General features: G+C 44.9%; 1 protein-coding gene across 1 annotated transcript; it reads right to left on the bottom strand.

Annotated features, from left to right (window-relative positions):
- Positions 1 to 4,577: 4,577 nt before the first annotated feature.
- On the bottom strand, positions 4,578 to 16,358 carry TOP1MT (DNA topoisomerase I mitochondrial). The gene is made up of 14 exons (XM_065752422.1): positions 16,201 to 16,358; positions 14,955 to 15,070; positions 12,998 to 13,119; positions 12,118 to 12,240; positions 11,447 to 11,634; positions 10,978 to 11,122; positions 9,982 to 10,125; positions 9,572 to 9,757; positions 8,816 to 8,884; positions 7,825 to 7,939; positions 7,296 to 7,423; positions 6,373 to 6,467; positions 5,431 to 5,580; positions 4,578 to 4,979 (listed from the first exon to the last, which is right to left on the bottom strand). Exons 1-14 carry the CDS (start codon positions 16,296 to 16,298, stop codon positions 4,877 to 4,879), a joined length of 1,782 nt encoding a protein of 593 aa, XP_065608494.1. The 5' UTR covers positions 16,299 to 16,358; the 3' UTR covers positions 4,578 to 4,876.
- Positions 16,359 to 25,881: the final 9,523 nt, after the last annotated feature.

Genomic DNA, 25,881 nt, shown 5'->3' with positions numbered 1-25,881 from the left:
CCCACCTTTCACCTGTCTGCCAGCCTACAGCTGTTTTGTCTTCTCCTTAATCCAATAGCTCAGCAGGGAGCAGACACAGAGTGCAAGAAGCAGTTCAACAGAAAATACTCCTCGCTAAGGAGCCCTTATCACATCCACTTCCTACTATGCACCAATTACGATGAATCAGCCTGTCTCTCTGAATAACCTACAGGTGAGCAAAGGTCATGTCATTAGGCAGATCAAATAGCAGCTTTTGATGGAGACTTGGCCACTGAGGACATTCAGGGTCAAGCTGGACAGGGCTCTAAGCAACTTAACTGTGTGTGTCCCTGTTCATTGCAGGGGAGCTGTACTAGATGACCTTTAAAGGTCCCTTCCAACTCAAACGATCCTATGGCTGCCCTTTACAAGTCACATAACAGGTCCCTCCTCCACCCAACACTTCCCACCCTGCTTCCAATCCCAAGAGAAAGCAGGAAGCAGCACCAGGAAATGAACAGAATGCTGATGCACATCTGTTGTCAATGAGCATCAATAATCTGTTAACCGTGCCTTAAGAGTTTGACTCATCCCCAGGAGAGAGCAAAACACGGGAAGGTTGATAAGCAGCAGCTAGGACCAATTGCTGCAAGGGATGTCAACACATTAGCTTTCTGTTCCTATCTCTTCAGGCTGCTGATACAGAATCAAAGAATAGCCAAAGATAGCAGGGACTTATAAGGATTATCAAGTCCAATACCTGGCTCTATAAAGTACTACCCAAAAATCAGCCCCATTAGAACCTTAGGACCTCCAGCCATCCAAGGGAATAGCATGGATCTGCATAAGGTGGGAGGGGGGGAGGAGAGAGGGAAATCAGGTTGCATGTTAGGAAAAGATTCAGCAGAAGGTGGTAAGCATGAAACAGGCCCCCCATGGCAGTGGTCATGACCCCAGATCTGCCAAAGCTCAAGGAGCATTTGGACAACACTCTCAAACATAGGGTTTGAGCTTTGGGTGATGGTCCAGCATGGAGCCAGGAGTTGGATTCAGCAATCCTTGTAGGTCCCTTCCAATGTGGGACACTGCCATTCTATGAATGGATTTCCCCCTGCCTAGCAGATGAAGCACTGCTCTTACTCATCAAAGATGTATGCTGAAGTAGTCCTACCACCTTCAGTCACAATATCCCATGATGTCCCAGGTTGCTGAGGTGGAAGGAGCAGCTTATGGAATCATAGAACTGTTAGAGTTGGAAGGGATCCTTTTACAGGTCAACTAGCTCAACCCTCCAGCAAATGAACAGAAACACCCTCAGCTCAATCAGGATGCTTATAGCCTGGTCCAGCCTGACCTTGAATGTCTCCAGGGATGGCATCCAACACCTCTCTGGACAACTAAATTTATACAAGCTCATGAAGTTCACCAGTCCTAAACTTGGATCTGAATGACCCTATGCAACAGGACAGGCTGGAAAGAAGGCTACAACAAGGATCAAGGTCCTGCCTTCTGCTACTTAATAGGGAGCGGATATAAAAAGGGCAAGAGCAAAATGTTTGTCAAAGGCACACTGAGAAAGGCCAAGTGTCAGGTCATAAAATGCAACAAGGGAAATTCCTACCAGACATAAGGAGGAAAACAAACCAAAACCTTCGGTACTTAACATTTCGGTAATAATTCGGTACATAACAGCACTCTACCACTTTTGTAGAGTAGAGAGAAAGATATCTCTCACTGGAGAAGGCATGGAGCAACTCAAAGAAAGCTTGAGCCCTTAGAGACACTACCATCCTCAGCATCTCTGAGAATCTTTCCCATTGGTTTAATCTCAGTGAGCAGGATGAGTGCTGTCCTTCAGCATCACACAGCATGGGATACACCAAGTCTGCAGGCAATGAGGCTTTCTGGCCACCAAATGCTGTTATGTTATGAAACAAGAGCAGCCTTGAGCCTGTTTCCTTTACCAGAATGAGCAGACAGCTTTGTTCCTGCTAAATTTGCCTTGAGGTCTCCTCCCAACCACTATGAACAACAGGCTTCTGTGAAAAGCACATTAGCAACCCAGAAAGTTACATGGGAGAGTATCACTTCTAGTTTTGCTGAAAACCAGATCATCTTCCTCCCCACCATTTTTTTTTCCTCCCTTCTTAAAAAATTAAGAAGAAAAATGAAGTTATCAGCTAGTTCATTTCCTTTGGGCTACCAAACATCTTTGTCATCAGTTACAGGTTTTTTGGTGCCTCCAAACAAGTCTACTCATTGAAAAAACTGAATTGAAAGCACCCCAGGAAGGGCCAAGGGAGGTAAGGTTCAGCTGAGCGTGAGTCACCCAATAACACCAAACTGTTAACTGTAGGAGAAGGGTCCTGCTCTTATGGATGTCTGTGATAGAGGTATGTTCCTGCTCCACAGGAGCAGTGGAAAACCCCTTGCAAACTGGAAATTAGGCCAGATCACTGTGTTGTGCTACTGTGATGTCAATGGTGAGAAATCATGTCAGAGAGAAATTTTTCACTGCAAGCGTGGTGAGGTGCTGGCACAGGATGCTCAGAGGAGCTGTGGATGCCCCATTTCTAGAGGTATTCACATCTGGATGGGGCCATGGGCAATATAATCAAGTGGATGGCAACCCTGCCCAGAGAAGGGGGCTGGAACTTGATCTTTGAAGTCCCTTCCAACCCAAGCCATTCTATGAAACCCATCTTCCCAAAACTCTGGGTTGCTTGGTCACAGCCATAGGCCAAGAGGACACTCCTCAGACTTGTCAACTTTCTCTCCTTATTAAAGCTCAGCTGATTCCAAGGTATTGCACTGCTCAACCCAGTAGTTGATATCTAACCAAACAAATGATCTCCCCACCTTGCTTTTGCTCCATTGAATCTCCAATCTTCTTTTCCAACCAAGTTTTTCTGACAGAACTGGTCAAGCCCTACATGTAAATACAACACAGGTTAACACCCTTCTGGGAAAAATGTAGATGCTTTATTTAAGCTCCTACATAACCAGTAACTATTTTGCTGACACTGGCAGCTCTTCACAATCCTGATTTCCAGAGCATCTGAGCATGGCCAAGAACCCCACATGCAGCTGCTCTTACTAAAACAGTTCCTTGTGAGAAACATTCGCTACACTTATCCATTTGTATCTTGTTCCTTTAATCTGCAATAGAAAGAGTGATTTTTCCCCTCTAGAATTACCCCCTTACTTGGGTTATTTCAGGTTGGAAACAAGCTTTCAATAAGCCTTTAAAATAAAAAAATAACAAAAAAAAACCACAAACACTTCTGAAAGCCAGAAAACATTTGTAGTAGGTAAATATCTCAAATTATTGGATCCAAAATGGGCCTCTTGTGTTTGCAGGTACAAATCCAACACAGGGGTCAATGCATGCTCAGCAGCTTCACTGAAATTTAGTCTAGCTTTGCCAGGAAAATAAAGCCCCTCTCATTCTTGCCACCATTCAGATCCCTGTTTAAGGATTCAGTTGACTCACTTGGACTCTATATAAGCTCCCACAGCTTAGAGAGACAGTACTGCTACATCTCAGCTAAGTCATGAAGCACTATTACACACAGCCCCACACATACAGATGCATGATAAAACTGCATCAGGTTCACTCATGCGTTTGTCCTCAATTCCTGAGGCACAGAGGCTTTTAGGAACCAACCACAAATGGTTTGAGATCTATAAGAAGGTTCTTAGCTTGAAGGCAAAGGATTTCATATCAAGCTTAATTCCTACAGTCAACTGAGCATATACACACACCCTTTACAGAGCCCAAGCACAAAGCTGGAGCATTGTCTCTCAGCAGAACCATATCCAGTCTCAGTTGCAAAAAGGCCTCTGGCTTCCAATCAGCCACATTCAGAAAATTCACTTCCAGTTGTAATAGCTTCCAATTGAAATAGCAATTTAAGCACAAGAACAAGTGGCTGCAAACAAACTCACTGTATGCACCAACTACAGTGTTCTCAACATCAGCCCTGAGATGCAAGAAGGTTTTGCTTACACCTGAGATTCACTGACACTTATTTTCTTCCTCTAAAAAGCAGCCAACTGAGAAAGCACCAGCACTGGATGCAATTGGTCTCTGCCTTCTCCGTGTCCATTGAAAGGATGCAGACTGCTGACTGGTACCACTTCCTATTACATCTCCATCCTGCTGTAGCCTCACAACCAGTATTACCCTGCCCCAGTGTGAAGTCAGTGGCTTGAGAGCTTATTTCTGGATCAATATGAAACCTCCTCTCACAGACCAAGGTTTGATCACATAGGGGTGGAGCAGAGAGTATGTCACTCACTATTTCCAGCATTCTACCATTAAATTCACTTTCTGACCCAGCACTTTCCCATCCCTCCTTCTCGAGAATGGAGACATACTGGCTCCTTCCCACAAAGTGCTGCCATTTTAATTATGTTTGTGCAACTGCAGTTTTGTCAAATGCTGAGGATGAAATGACACAAGATACCCTGAGATTTTTCCCTTTACACCAGTGCATCCCCTGACCCAATGATTGCCTCATGTTTCTGCATCAGGATAATTCAGAGCATCTAAGAAGCGCAGCACTTCTCCACAAGGAGATGAGATTAACTATGTAATCTTATTTATTGGCACAGTTAAGGCTCTCAATCTTGTTCACAAATTCTGGAGGAGGAGGAAGGAAGAAGATATTCAAAGCACCTGGCAGCTTTAAAGAGGAATTAAAAGTTTGCATTTAAGTTGCACTCAGAATGAGTGCCACAAGTCAGTGGTATTTGCTTTTAACACTTGTTTTCTAGTTTTTATACAAAAACAACATGAAACACATACAAACTTCTGTTAGACAACCATCCCACCTCTGTAGTAACTGCAGCAGCACATAAAGTTATTAAACAGCACCAAATGAGGATGAGGCTTAACAGGAAAGATGCTTCCTCAGAACTCAAAGTCCTCATCAGTCATGTCGATTGCCCAGGCAAACTTCTCTCTTTGTGTCTTGTTGAAGATCTTCTCAATGGGCACGCCAAACTTCTTACACCTATGGAGATCACAATGCAATGCAGGGACATCCCAGGGGTTGCACTACCCATCCCACTTGGCTCCCACCATTGTGCAAGTGAACACAGAGGACTGCAATCTCCTTAAGCCCCTAGAGGAAATCACTTTCATGCCTTGCCTCTGTTGATAAAGAATGTGCCAACTGACACTTCTTGCCTTAAAGCCAGAAGGGACATTTGCCTTGTAAACACTGCCTTGCAGCTAGGGAAGTTTCAACTTTGGACTTTGCTTGCTTTTCTCTGTTGATGGATGGTCTAGATGATCTTAGAAGTTTTTTCCAACACCAATGATTCTATGATCAACTCCAGAGCTTGGACAGGTTTCTCTGGCCAGACAGTTTTTCCCCAAAGGCTTAGGCACGTGCTTGTTCCCACAAAGCAGGCAGTCTGCACATCTCTAGAGAAACGTGTACCCCAGAGCACAATGCTTACCAGGCTATACTAATCCTGGGGTCCAGGTAATTCAGCTTGGATGTGCCCAGAGCGATCTGTTTGTTCTCCTCCTTGTCTGTGGCCTGGACATTCAGCTTGGCCAGCTGCTCCTTCACACGCTCCAACAGCTTCTTTTTCTTTTGCACATTGCTAAGGGTAGAGGAAGAGCAACACAGAGAGCAGGTTAAAGGGGAAAAGCAGCAGAAGTGGGATACAGAGCAGTTCTTCTGTTTTGATGCTGGTTAGGGAAATGACAGAAAGCCAACGAGCTTTATCTCAGTGTTCTCTACACCCACAGAGTCTAGAAATAGCTCCAGAATAGCAAAGAGGAAGAATAAGTACCAACCTATCAGAGAAAAGTAGAATCATTAAGGTTGGAAAAGACTTCCAAGATCATCAAGTCCAACTATCAGCTCATCACCACCACACTCTCACATAGAATCATTGATTACTTGAGAAATAAGATTGATTCCTTTTTTAAACATTCTTGTACAAAGTTTGGGCAAGCAGCAGCCAGACTCCATGAGCAGAGACTCAGAAGCAAATTCAGATAGGCCCCATGCTATGACTGCTGCAGAGATCAGCTATGCCACAATCCACAAGAAAACATGTATCAATAGCAGTCTGTACACTAAGCTCCAACCCCAAGTCAAGCACTATGGCATTTGCAGGAGAACTTGGCAGTTTGTACTGAAGTCCAAATATTCACAGAGATGTGCCCTATTGTAAAAGAAACAAATCCCTGTAAGGAGTTATTTGGCAAGTCCTTCTGCTGCAGAGAACCATCCACAAGACTTTCATTCATCTGTCAAGTTCTCATGGGAAAGGAGGTACCCAGAAATGATTTCTGTTCCAATTAGCTGAATGTAGGGTACTGGACATTCTCACCCACAGATCTTGGGCACAGATACCTCTGCTAACAAGAACTGAAGAGTCACTCACGCCTCTGCTTTGGCATCTCTTGTGTCTTTAAACTCATCTTCAGCTTCTTCTAGCTCTTGTTGGGCTTTCTCCAGCTGTTGCTTCTTTGCATCAATCTGAAGTAAACAGAGTGAGTCCACGTTCATGTCCTCCATAGAGATTTCAGCTACCCTTACCACATCACATTGCTCCTCAGTTTCTCATCAGCCTCACTGCAGCCCCAAAAACAGTCCCGAGACTGATGCTAGAGCTCAAACATTTCTTAGCATCTTGCAACACCTCATACTACTGATGTCAGAAACACTTGCAGCTCTTACTCATCTTGTGCAATTCGCCAAAGCTGTCTGGCTCATGACAGTAGTAAGCCCACCATCACAAAGACTCAAGCTCACTGGAAGAGCATGAACAAAAGAGCTGAGGACAACTACAAATCATAGTTGGTAGCATTTCTATAGCAGACCCATTAAAACTTCAGCTGATTCTCCTGCAAATGACCAAATTGTAAAACCTATTTTCATGGTTCTGAGCCAGCCTTGGTCTGAAGACAAAAAGTGATTAAAAAAATACATCCATGCCACATGTTTTAACATGATTATATTATTATATCTATCATATATGATTAATATATCATTATTTATATGAGCTTATCCCATCCCTTTCCACCTCCAGATTGCAGGTATCTCTGCACTGATTAAGAAAGGCTGCAATTTCTGATTCCTTTGTAGAATCATTAAGATCAGAAAAGACCACCAAGATGATCCAGTCCAACTATCAATCCATCACCATCAGTGTCCACTAAACCATTTCAACTCAATGCCACAAAATTCCCTGTCGTGCTTGATCAATGCAGTCTCTTCAAGCATCAGCATTTTCACACTTCTTTTTCCCCCATTCACAAGCTATCAGTGAGGTGGAAAGAAACCTGAGGACTCTGTCTGTCTCACCTTGGTTTGCAGATTTTGCATTGACTTCTCAAAGGTTTTTGGCGTGGACCTCTGATGGTTGCACAGGATGGCCACAGCTCGGTTTGCTCGGTTGTAAGAGAGAAGCTTTCCAGCAACACTGTCTTCAGCTGGAAATGAAGTGCAGCATCAGTATTTGTTTCCTTTCTGGGAATTGCCGAAGGCAAAGAACACACCAGAACATCAGGTGGTCGGCCTTTGCTATAGGACAGCAATACTGGGGGTCCTTCACCAACTTCTACAACCAAGTGATCACGTCTCATCAATTGAGGGGAGGACAAAAATAACACAATCAACCAACACAGCAAAGAAGGGTAAAAACTATTTTTTGCCACTTTGTACGGCTCCCAACCTGCTGGGCATACCCATAAGCTACATCCCATTCTACAACACAATGCATGACCAGGCAAGGAGAAGTGAGCAATGAGTCCATCCATTGCCTTGGTGTCCATCTGAGCCCACTACCCCTACAACACAGCTGGTGTCACCACAAACAGGATTAAGAACTAACGATTAGTGAGGGCCTTGAGCTGCTCCTGCAAGGTGATGGAAGCATTGTAGGTCCTGAACACTTTGGCAGTTAAACCATTCATCAGCATCTGAAGGTGTTTGTTCAAGACGACTGTCTGGAGGATGAGTGCAGGACAACATGGAAGAAAGAACAAGCAAGTGTCAAAACAATAAATCATTTTATCAGACCACCATCTTCTGCTTAAAGCAATTAGGCATTTAGGAAAAAAGCAACAAGAACATAACAGCTGTAGCTTGTGTATGTACCTGCTGGGTCATGCCCTACTGAAGGCTAAGAGAAATATCACTAAAATTCACAGAGAACTTCCCTGAAATTCAACAACTTCTGTCCACATATATCCAAGCAGCCACATCTCATTTCAAATGCAATTTACGTGAGAGATATTTGATATCTTTGTTCTATAGAAGCTCTATAGAGCACACAGGGCTACAATCAGACCAGAAGATATTAAAGGCCCACTACAGAGAAAGTTGATACAACCAGACAGGAGCAACTTCTTTCCTCTATTTGGGCAAGTGGCTTTGTAAGGCATGTGGGGGAATAGCCCATACCACATGCTGAAGAGGACTAAGAGGTTTTACTAAGGGAATTGCTTGGGAGAAGGCTGCAGCACATCTCTTCAGCATGCTCTCACACTTCCACTGGGCCCCAGTTAGGTGGGGATGTGCCAGATGGGTGAGGTTTGAAACCCCCAGCAATACCCCTAGCAGCATGTGCATGGGCAGTTCCTCCCAGGCTGAAAAAAAAAAAAAAAGCTCAAGCAGAACAGTTAGAGGAGGGAAGGAGCAGAAAACCACCTCCTTAACAGTGACACACATTGCTCATGAGTGCACGCAGACAGTTGAGTCTGCATTTGGGAAATCAGAGACACTGTCAATGGAGAAATAATGGGAAGAAATAGAATCATGATTGAAATGCTGAAATTTTATGATTCAGCAAGAGGCTCAAAAGTGAAGCGGGGAAAACTTACAGTGAGCTTATCAAAGAGGTCATCACCCGGGTCTTTGTTCTTCATGAACAGTTGCAGGTTTTTGAATACCTAGATGGGAGAAAAGGATGGCCCTGGTCAAGGACAAGGAACAAACTGTTCTCAGACACTTCCATCGTCCCAATCTGCCTTTCCAACCAGCAACACCCTGATTTGGGCTTTCAGAATACACATCCTACCATACCACTTACTGAATTTTCAAGGACTTTCTTCGGGACCTCAAGCCAACATTAGTGCTACAAACTGTTTTCTTCATTACCGCTACCACAAGCATTCCATTTCACCCCACAAACAGCATCACCTATTCCATGGGTGCAGTAAAACAACCAACCAAAAAAACAACAGGAACCACTTGTAAGACTTAATTTCCAGTAGTCAACTGAGGATGATTCAGCAGGAGGTATGATTTCTCTCATAGTTCATGGGAAAAAAATGGCCTTGAAAGTCCTAACCCAAAGTTTCTACCCCTTTTGCAGTCCAGGAATCAGCAAGTATGCGTCCTCATCACGCTGCACCAGTGTATTAGTGGTAAGTGGACAGTTGGACTAGACAGCCTTAGAAGTCTCTCCCAACCTTAATGATTCTGTGATTCTCACTTGCACATTCTGTCAATAATGGGGTCAAAACACATTTCAAATACAGATTTGGGACTGATGACTATTAAATGAGCAAAGCCATCCAGTCAACCTAGCACCATACTGCAACACTGGCCATTATGTCCATCCCTGCCATACTTACTGGCTTTTCCACTGACACTTTGTTGTAATAGCGAATAGAGTCTTTCCCAAGGAAATCAAACTCCACTACATGCTCCTGACCATCCAGCTTAGAGTGCAGCTTGATGTGTTCCACACGTAGGGAACAGCAGCCAACTGTGTCTGCAGTTTCCCCTTCTTCTTTCTCATTACCAGCTCTCAGGGCCAACTGGAAGAACATACAGAAGACCATAAGTCATCTACTCCAGCCCACTAGAATTCTTCTTCAAAAGAAGTTGACATGGACACCAGGAAAAATAAAAAAGTGGAGCAACCTCAGCTAGTAATGCCCATCAGAAAACAAAAAGTCACAGTCTAGGGTGAATCAGGCAAGCTAAACACCAGCCACAGAAGTAGCAGACAAGTAGGGGGCCAACATGAGACCACAGGCACCTTATCAATGAAGTAGAGGGCCACTGCTCTTTGTCTCTTCTTTATCTCCTTGGACTTCCAGTCAGCCTGGTACTGAGCACGGATTTTGTGGACAACATCCTTTAGTCTCCGGGCTACCTCAAACTTCTGCCAGTCCTTTTCCCCCTTTAAAGAGAGGTCAATGCATAGTCACTCAGCACCCCATCTTACTTCCACCCCCTCCAGCCAGACTATTTTGGGAACAACTTCCATGGTCCAAATGCTGCTCAAAATCCAGTGCTTTCTTGAGGAAAAAAAAAAATAATAAATGCAGGACAAAAACAAAAAGCAGAAACAACTCAACTGGGGTTTCTGTGCCCTCTGCTGGCTGTGCTGGACCCAGGATCCTCACAAAATCTGAGCTGCTCATTGTCTGGATGTATCTTCTGCCAGCTTGTGGCCAGCGTAAGACAAGCAAGGAGTCAACTGTCAAAGCACTGCACAGCTATAGCTACCAGTTTTTACACACTACTAGTGTGGACTGACAACACATGTACTCAGCTGTGTCCAATTTGCATGCACTTTATTTGCTCTGAAGAATGGAAATGCTTTAAATCACCTTTCTCTTCCCTGTTCATTTCCCTCCCTCCCACAGTACTACAGATGGCCATCCCACCTCCTCCTGTCCTCCATTTGCTGACACAAATGAACTAAACCCCATGGATTCTAGCACCCTGTGGATCTCCTCAGTGCAAGCCCAGCTCTCAGCAGCCTTAGCAGGATGCACGTGAGCAGCATGGCACAGGGACAGCTCTACAAGTAGCAATCTGTCCCTAAAAACAGACTAAATATTCGACATAAACACTTCTGTCCTTTCCCCACCACTATAACAAAGGGCAGCCCAACTATGCTAGTTTCCTTCTTTTCTCAAAGAAGTACATTTCTGTAGGTATGCAACATCATTTCCCCTGTGCTCTTTCTTGCTGGAAAAAGAGGAGTGGTCCAAGAGCTCTTCACAAAAAGCAGCACATCACTGACCTTCAGCTTGGAGCTGGGGTTCAGCATGATGTACTTTAAGGAGTTCTGGATGTTCTCAGTCCATGAGGCCAGCCACGTGACTGTGTTATCAAAGCGCACCTCCTTCCATTTATGCCCAACTGGTGGCTCAGGGATCTTGGAGTCCCTGTGGGTAGAACAAGGATACAACCATTGATTGGACCAGATGATCTCAGAGGTGTTGTCCAACATGATTCTATGATTTGAGAGATCACAAAGTAGAAGAAACAGGTTGGCACCTCAAACATTGCTTCGCAACAAGTAAAAGATGCTCAATACGTTGCACCATTGAGTACAGAAAACAGCCTGCTCAAAATTACTCCACAGTGCTATCAGTCTTTACCATTTGGATGCAAGAGATAACAGGGTAGCTAACTTACACATTTTCAGTTAGAGGAAGTGTGCTGTTTACCCTATCCCCAAGAACTCAGCTCTTATCTTGGCAACTCACTTGCTACAGTTGATGATCACATCTTCTGGCATAATCCTCTTCTTCAGCATGCCCATTTTGGGGTGATCACCACGTCCACGGAACAGTCCTGGAGGCTCAGTTTTGAAGTTGCCTATCTTCTCCCTGTGCCCGTCAAGGATGCAGTACCCATACTCCTCCTGGATCTTATCTGCCTCCTCCTTCAGTTTCTGGAAGAAGCACCGTGCCACCCCATAAGATACAGTTTAAACCCTATGACTTGTGCTTGCTCACTACTCTTTCCCTAGTGGAAAGAAGGCATTAAAGAGAGCTCAGAAGGCTGGAGAAAGTTGATCACAGGTCCAAGTTTGCCTCATACACATTATCCCCCATGCATCTTGCAAACCCACACAGCAATACAGTCCCAGCATAATATCCTGATGAAGCAGAGGTCCACCATCCTCTGGACAGAGCAGGACCTCAAATCATGACCTGAGGATGACTGGTACCTTTCAAAGCCAGGAAACATTTGCAGAAATGCCTAACGAAGAAGGATGTGATGGTACTAGAGAGATGGACGTAGTACAAATGCCAAAGAAGTCCCAGATCAGGGCACAGCCCACCAGGATGGGAGGCAAGAAAAAACTAAAACACCCCAAGCTGGTCCCAAAGCACATCAGTCAGTTACAGGTGTCACAGGAAATAGTTCTCACCTGCTTCTCCTCTTTGGAGAGCGCTTTCCGTGCCTCATTTTTGTTCACAAAGTATTTATGAATCTCTCTAAAGTCACACTTGTCCAACTGCTGGATTATCTCTTGTTCCTGAGGGGTCATCTCCTGTGGAAGAAATGAAGGGGGCTGAGTATGGTGCAGAGGTACATGGTGTAATGGGCACGATTGGTGATGGGCTGGCAATTAAACTTCATGGGGTTTTGTAGTCTTAATGATTCCATGAATAAACCTAGGTGGCAAAACCTACTCTATAGTGCTTTTGACTATATCTATCTCTAGAAAAGAGGAAATAAAGATCCTCACACCAGTTCTTAAAAAAAATAAAAAGGCAGAGGGATGCAGCCAATCCAGATACTCCAGTCACACCCACCCAAGGATAGATAAAGCTGTATCAGCAAGTGGTCAGGCTGCTCCACACCCACAAAGAAGCAAAATGCAACTTTGTGGTGGAGCAGACTCAAAGCTCTGCTGAAGAAAGAAGTGGTCCCAAGAGTAACCACACACAGATGGCAAGGTCTATAGAAGCAGCAATGAAGAGTGGGGTTGGTACTAGGAAGTGTCTCATATGTGCATGAGGAACTAGCCACAGTGCTGCAGGACCAGGTGGTTAATCTTTGAGAGGGATGAACACCCCAGAGGAAACCCAGGGTCTACTTTATGATAGTATCACTAAAACTCAGAAGAGCTAACTTGAAGAACTCAGGGATGCTGTAGACAGCAAGTCATAACCAAAAGCCAAAAGAAATATGGAAATAAGAAGACAGACGCATCCCCTTCCCACTCAGCAGCCACAGATGACAATCTTAACACCAGGGTTAAATGCAGAGCATTGACAGCAAGGAAGCCCCCACATGCAAAGTACCTTCCTCCAGTCATTAAAAAAGTTGTTCTGGAAGATCTCTTTAGTCGTGTACTCATGATCAAGCATTTTTGCATAGAAAGTGGCAATTTCCTCTGTGGCCAGGCTCAGCTTCAGGGGTTTACCTAGAAAGGGAGAGGAGAAATAGCATTGGTTACAGGGACATTTCAACCCTGCAGTCCCATTCCAGGAGGCTGCAGGGTTGTTCCTCATGTTCAGCACAGTGCCCAGAACAAGGACACAGGCAGAGAATGCACATAGGCAGCCCACACACAGCTTTTCCTGTGTATCAATGCTGAGCACTAAGCACAGCAGGATGCTGCCGCAACCAATTTGAAATCACAGCCTACGTGTTCTTTTCCAGGAGAGCAGAGATCCTGAATTACATTGAGGTCACTGAGCCATAGGGTTTCAGCAGACTCTGTGTGATGAATTACAGAATCATCACAGCTAAAAAAAGAGCTCTAAAAATTACTAAGTACAACCACAAATCTATGCCCACCAAATTACATCCCTGAACTTAACATCCCTCAGCCCCAAACTCCTGGCTTAACAGGACAACACAGAAAGTCTTGTTTTCCCAACCACAGTCAGTTCCAGGTATGTGCTCAATAGCCAGGATACCATTCATAGACGTTTGACATCAACTTATTTCCCACAAGATGAAACAATCAATGGAAGCTTAAAGAGCAGATTAGTTTCACAAGTCATTTCATGCTCTCTTGAATCAGTGAACTCAGGTAGTATCTTGGTTTCCAATGAAATGCAAACACTTAAAATAGCTTTTCTATACAAGCCACAGGAGAAGTGCCCTACAGATACCCAGGAATGGTTCAATTCTGCACCAGATGCTGATTTTTGGGTTTTAACTCTCTCCTGAACTGAAGAACACAGCCCCACAGAAATCTATACATCAGGAATTGGGCTTGATAATCCTTACGTGTACCTTCCAACTTGGGATATTCTATGAACCAACTCCCTTGTCTACTCAGGGAAGTTACCTGAGTACAAAAACACATTTTCACTCAGGAACACCTTTCACCAATAATGACAACACCTCCCCATAACCTAAACTAAAGCCACCAGCCCTGATACACACCACAGAAACAGGTCTGCAGGAGCACAGAGGTGGTCCAAACCCTTTGAAGAATTAGAATTACAAATAACTGCCTTACATGGTAAAATAAATAAATAAATAAGTCACAGGCAACCCAATCAATGTCCTAGCATGCCCTCTGCTGACTGTATTGCCACACATCTCATTTTCTTATATTGCCTTTCTAATTTCCTCCTGTTAAGAACTACACGGAATAGGAAGCCTCAATGAGAGGCTAAGGACCAAGATTCCATGGTACTTATCTCCCAACTCCACTATCACACAGTTGGGTCCTGTGGTCCTTAGGACAGACTGCCTAGGGTGGTGGTAGAGTCACTGTCCCTGGAGGCATTCAGGAAACATGGAGATGCATCACTGAGGGACATGGTTAGTGGGAAATACTGGTGGTAGGTTGACAGCTGAGACTTGATGATCTCAGAAGTCTTTTCCAGCCTTAATGATTTCTATGATTTTTGCTTCCATCTCTCAATTCAGAGGGAAGGATTCAAGGCTGAAGATGAGAATGAATGGGGAGGAAAAGAGCTCAGCAAACACTGAGTAAACCCAAGGGGGGCAGTAGAAGCCAGAATCCATCCTCTCCTAGTCCATCTTTGCAAAGTTACTCAGGATCTTAAGGTATTGGCATTGCTGCATCACTCTGAGATACTCAGGGTCCAGTCATGAGCATCCACAGCCAAAGAAGGCTGCATGCAGAGGAACAAGTCCAGTTGAAGTTTGCTCCAAAGGGACATTGTGGCCATTTTAATAAGCTCTGCAATATCCCTCTCCTGTATGAGAGGAGATGCTAACTCCTTGGCCATGCAGAAGTCAACACCATATGGCCCCCTCCCAATGTGAACCTACCATCATAATAAAATTGCACATCATCAGGCAGAGGCTCATAGAGGGGGACAAAGTAGGGTCCTTTGTGCTCCAGTTGTTTCCACTTCACCCCATCATTTGTCTTTTCTTCTTCCCACCTGGGATAGAAGCACACAGATCCATGAGACCATCCCTACCTCAGCATCTGGGACCTTCTCCTGAGCACAGCCACAAAATTCAAATTCCATCACTCCAGACATTGCCTCAGTTGCCCCATTCTTCCAAACACAGAAAATAAAAATCCAAGCAAGGAAAAAGCATCCTGGAGGAGGTAGAAAATAATGATCCAACAAGACACATTCTGTGGGATGTGAAGGAACTGAGGGAGGGAGAGCAAGGAGATGGAACTATCAACCAAACCCCTGGGGACAGCCACCAAGATGCCACCCTGAGCTACAAAAGATTCATACTTTGCATCAAAGATGCAAGGGTTAAAATGTTCACCCTCCCCAGACCCATCCATTAAAAGGCACAAAAGCAAAAGGGATCACAAGCATCCCACCACCTTATACTGCCTGTGGTGTGACCTTAATGCATATAGGATCTTAACGCACCCACTCCCCCACACCGGCATAGCATATAAGGTTTTAAAATCACTGCAAGCTCCAGCTGTAAAATATGGATGAAGATTAGATAAATGAACACCCACCCTGAAAAAAAATGTATATATTAATCTTTTAAAATTTTAAGTTTAAAGTATAACTGGAGTCTGGGGAAAGAGGAAGAGACAGGCAATGCACGGAGTCAGGCAGGGGATCTGCACCCCAGGCTCAAGACTGGGAGACATAGATAATCTCAACATCTCTGGGAAAATGGTAACAGCAGAGGGGGAAAAAAAAAGCAAATTTTTACCACTGGAAACAAGGAAACAAAAAAAGAAAAGCAGAAAACAAAAGACTATGAACGGAGTCTTACTGCTCGGCAGTACCCCGGAAGTGTTTCAGAGCTGTCTCCTCCCCACAGGAGGAGATTGCATCAAAAGCTGAACAGATTGCATCAAAAAGCACATCATGCCAAGAGAAGGAATAAAAAAAGGAAAAAAAAAGATATGTCAGGAAAAAAAAATTATAAAAAAAAATTATATAATATTAAATCAACAGGCTGCAGAAAACATAGCTGAAAGCACCTCTGAGAAACAAGCAGTGATTTGCAGAACGCTGTAATGCCTCCACCCCTCCCCCCAAAGCCACGCAATCCGCTGTCCCAGCAAAGCATCCCCTGCACCCACCTGCTGCAGCCCCCTGACCCTGCACGCAGGACAGCAGGGATGAACCAGGGGCGAGGGACCCGTCGGCCAAGCAGCGAGGTGGCCAAACACCGGTACATACCACCCACAGCCCACAGAGGCGATCCCCCCCCAGCATTGTGTCCCGGCACCCCGTTACCCACTGGAGCCCAGCAGCACTGCCCAAGGCATTGCCACGAGAAGAAAACACCCGCTGTCGGTCAGAGTTTGTGGCACTTCCCCCACGTGTTGAAGCCACGGAGCCTTATGGGAAGTGTAGTTCTGTAGGTGCGTGTGTGTATACGTGTGTTTGGAAGATGTAAGTTGTGTTTTACGCTACGTAGCGGCAAGCAAAGTTTATTTTCTTTTTTAAAATCTATTTTCAAAACACACTGTGCCCCACTGAATCATTTCCTAAAAGCTGGGGTTGTTGGAACTGAACTATCTCAGAGGTTCTTTCTGACCCAACTCATTCTATGGTTGCATGGTGTGAGTGATACCCATGTGCATCCCTGTCTGGGATGGTTCATAGGTTCATAAGGTTGGAAAGGACCTACAAGATCATCTAGTCCAACCATCCTCCTATCACTATCCCTACCCAACTACTAAATCAAATCCCTTAGCACCTCATCTAAACGCTTCTTGAACAGCGCTAGGGACGGTGCCTCAACCACCTCCCTAAGGTGCCCAGTAGCCTCGTACAGCCCAGGCTCAGGGGTTTGTGACAGGCTACAAAGGGGTTTGTAGGTGCCATGAGCACCTCTCATACTTGGTTGGACATCAACCAAGCCAGTTCAGGAGGAATACATATTTTTATAGTAGCACAAATCATAAAAATACTATATGAATACTATTATGTAGCCACAGCCTCCCATTATCACTCACATCCTTCCTCCTGCCAAGAGCACCAAGTTCAGGGCTTCAGAAAATACAGCCAACCACTTAATAAAAATTTTAATTAAAAAAAAAAAAAAGTTTCAGTTTTATCCTAAGAAATAAATCTAAAAGCATCACTATATTCAAGTTAAACCTGCTCAGAGGCCAGACACATGCAGGATACTTACCATTTCCACTTGTTATGTGTTTCTTCTTTCTTTTCTTTCTCTTTTTCATCCTTTTTAACCTTTTTGTTGCTATTCTCTTCTCCTTCATCCTTAGATTTTCTTTTCTGGGTTTTCTTTGGGGGCTCTTCCTTTTTGCTCTTCTCTTTATCTTTCGTCTCCTTCTCTTTCTTTCTCTCATTTGGCTTTTTCTCCTTGGTTTTCTTCTTTTTTCCTAGCACATCTCCCTTCCCCACCTCATCTGCTTCAGTCTCCATGCTCTGAATCTGAATCTGTCCCCAGCCCTTTTCCCCTTGTTCATCCACTTCCTCTTCCTCCTTTAGTCCTTTTGCATCTTCACTTTCCTTTCCTGCCTCTCCCACTCCTAATTCCTCAACCAGCCTCTCCATCTCTTGCTTTCCTTCCATCTTTTTCTCCTTCTTCACTTTCTTCTTCCCCTGCTTCTCCTCCCCCTCCATTTTTACCTTCTTGCGCTTCTCCCCTCTCCCCTTCTCCTGCTTTTCCCTCTCATCAGCCCTCCCCCAAGTGCTCCCACTCCCTTGCTTGACTTTACCCTGTCTGACTCCACAATTCCTGTCTCGATCAGCACCATCCTCCCTGATGTCCTCCATTACATTCACCAGGTTTTCCTCTAACTTACACTTTTTGCTTCCTTCTTTCTTCAAGAAATTCTCCCTCTGCTTCCTTGGCTCTTGCTTCTTCTCTATTTCTTTTTTCCTTTTCAGGTCTCTGGTATCCCCTTTCTGCACTGGGACTAGGGGGTCTAGCTCCTTCTCCACAGTCTCCCTCAAATAAGTGACCCCCACAGCCAACTTGGAAGCCCCAGGCTCTTCAGAGAGGAGTGCAGCCACACCATTATCACCACCTCTACTTGGTTTGAGGAGCTGCAGGAAGCAAAAAACAGGGAAAAAGAGGTTGATATGGGGAAAGGAGACAAAGCAAAAAGATGCACCGGGGAGGAACATACCACACAAAATTGGGTTTGGGGGAACTACGGTCATCGCAAAGCCTTCCTACCCCAAGTTTGTCCTCTGTCTCTGAGAGCTGTTGTCCCACTGCAGGTCCCCCTCTCCGGGATTTGCTCTTTGACCTGTAACGAACACACAGCCTCTTCTCATAGTGAATGGCTGAGGTTGGAATGGATCTCTGTGTCCATCTGGCCCAACCTCTGCTCAAGTAAGAGCAGGTTGCCCAGGACCAGAGTGGATGAGAGGCTGGAGAGCAAAACCACACTTTTTGGCACAATAGGAAGGACATAAAACTATTAAAGAGGATCCAAAGAAGGACCATGAAGATGGGGAAGGGTCTAAAGGGCAAAGCATAAGAGAAGCAGACAAGATCACTGTGTTTGTTCAGCCCAGAGCAGAGGAGGCTGAGGGAGGACTCATAGCAGCCTACATCTCCTCAGAAGAACAGCACTGAGCTCTGCTCTCTGGAGATGGAAATGGCATAGAGTTGTGTCAGGGGAGGATCAAGTGAAGGTTAGGAAAAGATTCTTCACCAGAGTGTGGTGGGTACGAAATAGGTTCCCCATGACAGTAGTCATAGCCCCAAGCTGTCTCAAGATGCACCGTGACAATACTCTCATACAAAAGAATTGGATTTTGGGTAGTCCTGTGTGGAGCCAGGAGTTGGCCTATGATCCTTATGTGTCCATTCTAACTTGTAATATCCTGTGATTCTCAGCCTCTCCTCTCAGCAGGGCTGCTCCAGGCCATGAAGCATCTTCGTATCCCTTTGTTATACCCTATCAAGTATATTCAGGTCCCTCTTGCACCAGGGAGCCCAGAATTCCAGCAAGATGCAGCCTCCACATCTTACATAGCAAAAAAAAAAAGAAAAAAGATTGCTCCTGACCACATTTTTCTTCAAGCAGCACCCCAGGATGCAGCAGATGTCGATAACCCAAAGCAGCAAAGAGCAGCCCTGTAGGAACAGGACGGCCTGTTTGCAGCTTACAGCATGACATTTCCCCAGGTAGGACGAGAAAAAAAATGTTTTCAAATTAAAAGAGGGGAGATTTAGACTGAATAAGGAAGAATGTTTTGTTCATTTTTAACTTTACAATAAGGGTAGTGAAGCACTGGAACAGGATACCCAGCGAGGTGTTAGAAGTCCCATCCCTGGAGACATTCAAGGTCAGGCTGGACAAGGCTCTGGGCACCCAATGGAACTGTAGACATCCCTGATCATTACAGGGGTAGCTGGACTAGATGACTTTTAAGGGCCCCTTCCAACTCAAACAGTTCTATGACAAAGCTCAAATGAGCTGGACGATTAGGTCTCCTGATCAACCACAGACATGTCATGCCCATGAAAACGTCTCCAGCCTAAAGAATGGGACAGTTTTGCAGGGTTTGTTGATGAAAGTAGGACATGGAGGTGCATACCAAGGAACATAGAAACTCTGGAGGAAATGGTCTTCCATGACTGTGAGGATTTGCAGACAAAACGTCCTCACATGCCTTCTAACAAGGGAAACAGAGTATCAGCATGATGAGGAAGCACTCAACCCCCTCATCGCAATAAACTGCAGGATGACCAGGAGCATCCAGATCTATGATGTGCACTGGCAGTAGTATGGACAGGGAAAGCAGCAACATTTCACCAGTTAACAAAGAGATCAGATGAATTTTTGGAAGCTCTGTGGTACGTGCCAATGGTATAAAGAACCAACTTTCCTGCACAAAGAAAGCCAGGGCACCCCACAGCCAAGGTTGGTTTGAAAAAATGAAAGGGAGATTTTCCACTAGTTTCTAAAAGAACAGTGTTAAGTTTCTAGGCTGCAGAACACTAGAACAAACATGGACTCCAGAAAATCTTCAGGGTTGTTCAGGATGGAGGAGCAAATGCCCCAGAAAAGCAACAGCTTGGGGATTAGCACCAACAGCCTATTGTGCTTCAGGGAGGAGTTACCCTGCTCAATCAGAGCAAACCCTAGTTGCTGGCATTGCTTCATCGCACCAAGCCACTGGATAGGGTCTTCTCACCCTGTTTTCAGAGTGGGAAATGCAGAGTCACCATTTTCACTCTTCACTAGCTTCATGGCTTCTAGGCATATTGAACTCAAGACCCTAAATGGTTCTCCCATATCCCACCAGACTGCCTCATGGAAGAGGCACAGCCTTCAGTTAAGTTAGAATACAGCTTTGAATACAGTCAAATCCGTGGAGAAGAACTTGTTTTCACACAGTCCAAGCCCCAAAGCAGCTCCAGGGAAACAACACCAGGAAGATGGCCCAGCTCGGATGCATTTGTGGAGTATTGCACAATTTTCACTAAACTCATTAGTGCAAATAGCTTGGCAAAACACACTTCAATCCCATTAACAGCCAGTTGATTTGTGACTCAGAAGGCAAAGTCCTGCAGCCTTTTCAGAGGAGATCATTCCCCAAAAGGCCTTATTAGAGGCTTCTCACTGGACATGAAAGCCCCTGCCTCTACAAGGTGGAGAGGATTAGCCTGCTGAGGGCCAGCATTATGAATGTAGGCCCCTATCTCTACCAAGATCTAGCGCAGAGAAAGGGACAGAAACACCCTTTTCCCAAGCATTGTGAGACTGCTTGTCCCCTCTAGTGTTTCCTTACCGCCTACCTCCACATTTATGTAGGTATGTGCTGCCAAGCAAATGTGTCCTGCTGACTAGAGCATCCTTCTGTGCTTGGGGAGGTCAGATCAGGTCAGGAGCCTCCCACATCCACTGAAAGCTCAGGATATGTGCTCAAATTCTATTTGCAATGTTTTTTGGCAGTCTTTGTGGTGCCACCATGGGCACCAAGACATGTCCAAGCCCCATAAAGGCATCAACAGTGGGGTGGGTCTCAACGATAAAATAGATAAAAGATAAGTTTCCATTTCTCTGGGCAAAAAAGCATCAAGAAAACAGCTTGATTTACCTGGAGGAGTCCTTCAGTTCCTTTGAAGGCACTTGGTGGTGGGTGGAATCAGTTTTCTCCTGGAAGAGATTAACAGCAATGATGCAGGAGTGGTTAAAACGCAGCGTTTGCATGGGTACCCCAGCAGCAGCATTGTTCACCAAGCAATCACCCAGCTCCTATGTCAGCCACTCAGACCATGGTCCCTGCACCCCATGATCATCACCTTCCTTTTCCTCAGCCGCCTCTTCTAAAAACCAAGAGCCCAAAACAGTGGGCATAAATTAGCCTGATCTCCCTAAGCACAGGGGCAGCTCTGGGGTTTTATGAGATTTAGAAAAATCCATATCTTGGCTCCAATGCTAAGAAGGTATTTTGTAGAGCACAATCACAGAAAATCATCACCTGCCACATCCACATGCTTATTAGATGTACTGCTGTTCTTGGGGACATTGGGCCAGGATGCCAGAAGGATGGGAGTGCTCCAAAAAAGATGTTTCTAATCACAGCTTACTCCTTACAAGATTAAGTGGCCATTGCAGCAGATGGCAGGAGGGAAAGAGAAGCAAAGAGCAAATCCATAGGTGGGAAATACAAGAGAGAACAGCAGGGAAGGAAGTGCAGGAAAAAAGAAAAACCACAGAAGAAAAAAATGATCTAGAAACAAAAGGGCTCAGGTTGGACTCAGAGCCCCAAAAGCTGCCAACCAGCATATAAGGCTATGTCCAACAACGCAGTGCCCAGAAACCCATGCCAGCATCTCTTAGTGCTTGCCAAGCACTGGGGATCTTGTTAAGAGATTCTGACTCCCCAAGTTTCTCTTTCCAAAAGCTTTCAAGGGAGGCCAAAACCACACAGGGATTTTTCTTGAAAGCTGCTCATGAGAAGCAGCTGGGTTAACTCATTAAGGGGTAAAAAAGCTGAGTTAATTATAGGTTGGTTATGGCAACATGCACTTCTGTTCCTGGGAATACGCCTGCCCTCAGATTCACAATCATCCAGCCGCCATCAGAAATTAGATGGTCAATTTAGGAGCCATGCTTTTCCTCACAAATCCTGTATGCAAATGGGAATGCTATTGAGAATGGTGGCAATAACAGGACACCAACTACGATGATTTAAGGTTTCAAGGCTGCAGCTCAGCTCCAATTGGGAAAGATCAACATTTTCAACAAGAAGGGTGGAGACTCATCCTGGGTGGGAAAAAGCAAATGCCAAGTATCCCTGAAGCAGCAGAACACCCACCAAGGGCTCTGCTGCAGGGAAAACCTCCATGGATGTATCTCCAGTCCTGGATGTCAAGAAAAAGTACTGCAGCTTCTCCTGAGGTCTGCATGGAAATGAGACTCCATCTGCTCCTGGCTAGTTGAGATACATTAATAGGGGTAATGCAAAGTACACAAGGAATTGCTTTGGATACATGCTTCCTAGCATTATCCCAAGAACAGAAGCAAAGACTAAATAACCCAAAGAAATGCTGTTGCAATGAGATCTATTCCAACCTCATGCTTGGTGGAGCCATCACCAGTACTTCCCATTAAATCCACTTCACACTTCTGATCCAGCACTAAGCACGCTGGATGCAACATCAGTGCCACCCACATCTACTATTAGACAAGCTTCAGTTTGTTCTGTTATTCAATTGCAGCTGCTCAAAAGATCCTTTTTGTGGGCTCACACCAAGCAGTAGTACACTATCTCCATGTCTCCCTTGAAAACAGAGTGTTTCTGAACCTCTCAGCACAGAAACCAACCACCACATACCAGCACAGATGCAGCCACTTGAATCCCATTCTGCCAGCTTGAGCTGAGATCTTTCCCTTCTGCAACCTCATGTCTTAGAGAGCTTCTTGGACAGAAAGAAGATAGAAGACAGGATTTTCCAATTAATAAAACACAGGAAATAGACAAAACCCCACAGTTGCCATCCCCTCCCTACAGATGCCTTCAACCCTTCCATGCAGCTAAGGAGTTACCTGCTGATGGTGTTCTCCTGCAGCGGTTTCTCCTTGACTTTTTTCTTCTCTTTCAGAACAGCTGTCTATACACCAGGAAAAAAGAAGAGAGCAATTAACACAATGGGTTTAGTGCCATGGAACACCAAGGCACACACAAGAGTCAGCTCCAATGCCCAAGTGCAGAAAGGACTGCCAGGTACCTGCCCCACGCATGATAATTCTTCTTGTGCCTCCTTCACCTGAGTTGTCTTCAGCATCCCCTGCTCCTTCTTCAACTTGCTCTTTTGCTTTCTGAGGATGATAGCAAATTTATCCCACAGAGACCAACCTCTCTGCTAACACCTTGGTGACAGTAAGCCATAGCATACAGCTGCACTGTGTAACCTTACCAGAAAAGCACTCCCAAAAGTCCTTTTGGGAGGGTTTACCAGTTTTAGGGATGAACTGCCACTAGAACCAGCTGCAACATCATAAAGCCCCAAACCCCTCCAAGGTGCCCACCGACTGCTGCTGTCCTTTGTCCTCTTGGTCCTTGAGACTCCCATGGCTTCTTTGATGGTTGGCTTTTCAGGATGGGACAGAGTTAAGGCAGCATTCCCAAGGATATACACTGCAACAAGATGGAAATGAGTGACAACATCCTAGTGTTGCTCATAGGTGATTCTACTGAGTATTCACCCTGTAGCTCAACTTCCAAAAGAACCCAAATTGAGCATCAAACAGCAAAGCATTAAGCTTAGCATCTAGTAAGTTGCTAGCTTCATTTTCACTACTCTGTACCAAACTAAAACCCCAAATAATATTGACAGTTCCATAAAGGCATATGGTGATTGCGTGCTGGGCTGGATTTGCTCCCAGAAGATGCAACACAAATTATCTATGGCCTTAACTACACCCAGAAAATGACCACAGCCAAAATACAACAGAATATAGCAAATATGCAAGAACACAATTCAGAAATTAACTCCACAGTTAGTATACCAGTATCCAGCTATCAACAGTCACGTCTCTCCTCTTTTCTACTGCTGGAGCAAGGAAAATCCCCCTAAAAATTAGTTTCCTCCTTGAAATTCTAGATCCGAAAGAACACAAGACATAAAACTTGGATTTAAACAGCATTAAGGTGATTCTCAACCATGAAGATCCTTTCCCATTAGGGAAAAGAGTGAATTTTCCAAGAATTGAAGGACAAGCTGTAAAGAACCACAAGACACCTGAAAAACTTCCTAAGAAATGAGAAACACTTTGAAAGCTTCTTCTATTTTACCAGCCCTTGTAGAGCTGTTAGAGCTTACCCCTGCTGGCAGTACTACACGCACCCAGCACAGACTGACATGCTCAAAAAGACCCAAGCTCCAACCAACTACTCCCCTAAAGAAAATAACCCCCACCCAAAATCAGTTTATTTTAAAACTCCCTTTGTCCTGATTGGAGCTCCCAGCCCAAAATGCACCCTGGGAAATGAAGTTTCCAGTCCCCACAATGAGTTTAATGAGAAGACTAACCAGCATATCCTTAGCAAGGGGACAAAAAATACTTTGTATTGCTTAAAAACAAACAAACAAACCTATGCAATCCTTTCTCTTGAATTTCATCCCCGCTATCAGATAATTAGAAGACTAAAATGCAGTCCTTCTCACCTGCTTCTTACTCCTTAGAGCCCCATGGTTGGCTTTAGGGAGGTGTTTAAACCCAGACACAGAGCTTGAAGCCTCATAGACACTGCTGGGCATAATTTTCACCCTGAACCATTCACCCATGCTGTTCTCTCTCCAACCCCATTCATGCAAGTGAAGCTATTGATTTCACCTGCATACATTCCAGTTGAGTACCTCCTTGCAGCTGAGCCTCAAAAGGATATCATCAGCAGCACATGGGGCTGGTGGAAAGGGGTTATAGGTGCTTCAAATCTCTGCTATCTTAGTTGTGGTGCTTATGGACATGGTCTTTGTAGTTGTAGATTGATGGTTGGGCTTGGTGATCACAATTCTTTTCCAACCTGAATGATTCTATGGTGGTTTTGTGTAGCAAGAAATGAGACCTTTGGTCTCATTTTAGCCATCATCCCCTGTTCTATGATTTGGGCAGGTAGCTCTTCCATCATAGATGTGGTACTTAAAGGGACATGGTGTAGTGGTGCTTTTGGTTAGAGGTAGATTGTTGGCTGGATGTGGTGATCTTAAGTGTCTTTTGCAATCTAAATTATTAAATGAGGACTTTACATAGCAAGAAAAATGACCTTTGTGCCCCAAAGTTTATTTTTTAAGGAAACCTTTCAGCATCATGCCATCTATGGGCAAATAGCGGGGCCCTGCATTCCCTTGGGAAGGTGTCGAAGCGGAAACACCCGAAGGCAGGGCTGGCTCCAGGAGAATCCTCTTTGATCCCATTGCGCCACATAGAGAAGCAACCAAGCCACCTTTCTTGCTAGATGAGTAAAAGTCATCAAGGGGTGGGAGCCTGCCCCAGGGCAGGGAGCAAGAGACAGTGGCATGCTGTGGCTTGTTTGCTCTTGGAAACCTTCTACAAGCTGGGGACCGGCATATATTTAGGTGTGTTTTTTTGGTTGTTGTTTTTTTCTGTGCATATATGCATTTATTTAACCTTGGTGAGGATTTCTCTTGAGGTCTCAGGGCTGCTTCCGTTGTCCGTGATGGGAAAGGATGGAGTTTGTAGGGTAGATGGGCTGGGAAAAAAAGCCTATCCCAAGCCATAAGTGCTCCAATTTGCATATCCCTCCCATCCAAACAAAATCCAGGTTAAAAGTGGGTATATATTACATATTATTAT

The sequence above is a fragment of the Cyrtonyx montezumae genome, unplaced genomic scaffold (assembly GCF_038088225.1).
Source record: "Cyrtonyx montezumae isolate F1298 unplaced genomic scaffold, pur_monq_1.0 scaffold_8, whole genome shotgun sequence".
Lineage (NCBI taxonomy): Eukaryota > Metazoa > Chordata > Aves > Galliformes > Odontophoridae > Cyrtonyx > Cyrtonyx montezumae.
This window is presented reverse-complemented; position numbering and strand designations above follow the sequence as displayed.

Excerpts from the sequence above, each read along its gene's own strand:
- TOP1MT (XM_065752422.1), bottom strand. The coding sequence starts at position 16,298 with ATGTACCGGTGTTTGGCCACCTCGCTGCTTGGCCGACGGGTCCCTCGC. Across the intron at positions 8,885-9,571 it reads AAGTGTCAGTGGAAAAGCCA|GTATTCAAAAACCTGCAACT; the intron begins GTAAGTATGGCA and ends TCTCCCATCTAG. Across the intron at positions 5,581-6,372 it reads AGAGATGCCAAAGCAGAGGC|CAATGTGCAAAAGAAAAAGA; the intron begins GTGAGTGACTCT and ends CTCTACCCTTAG.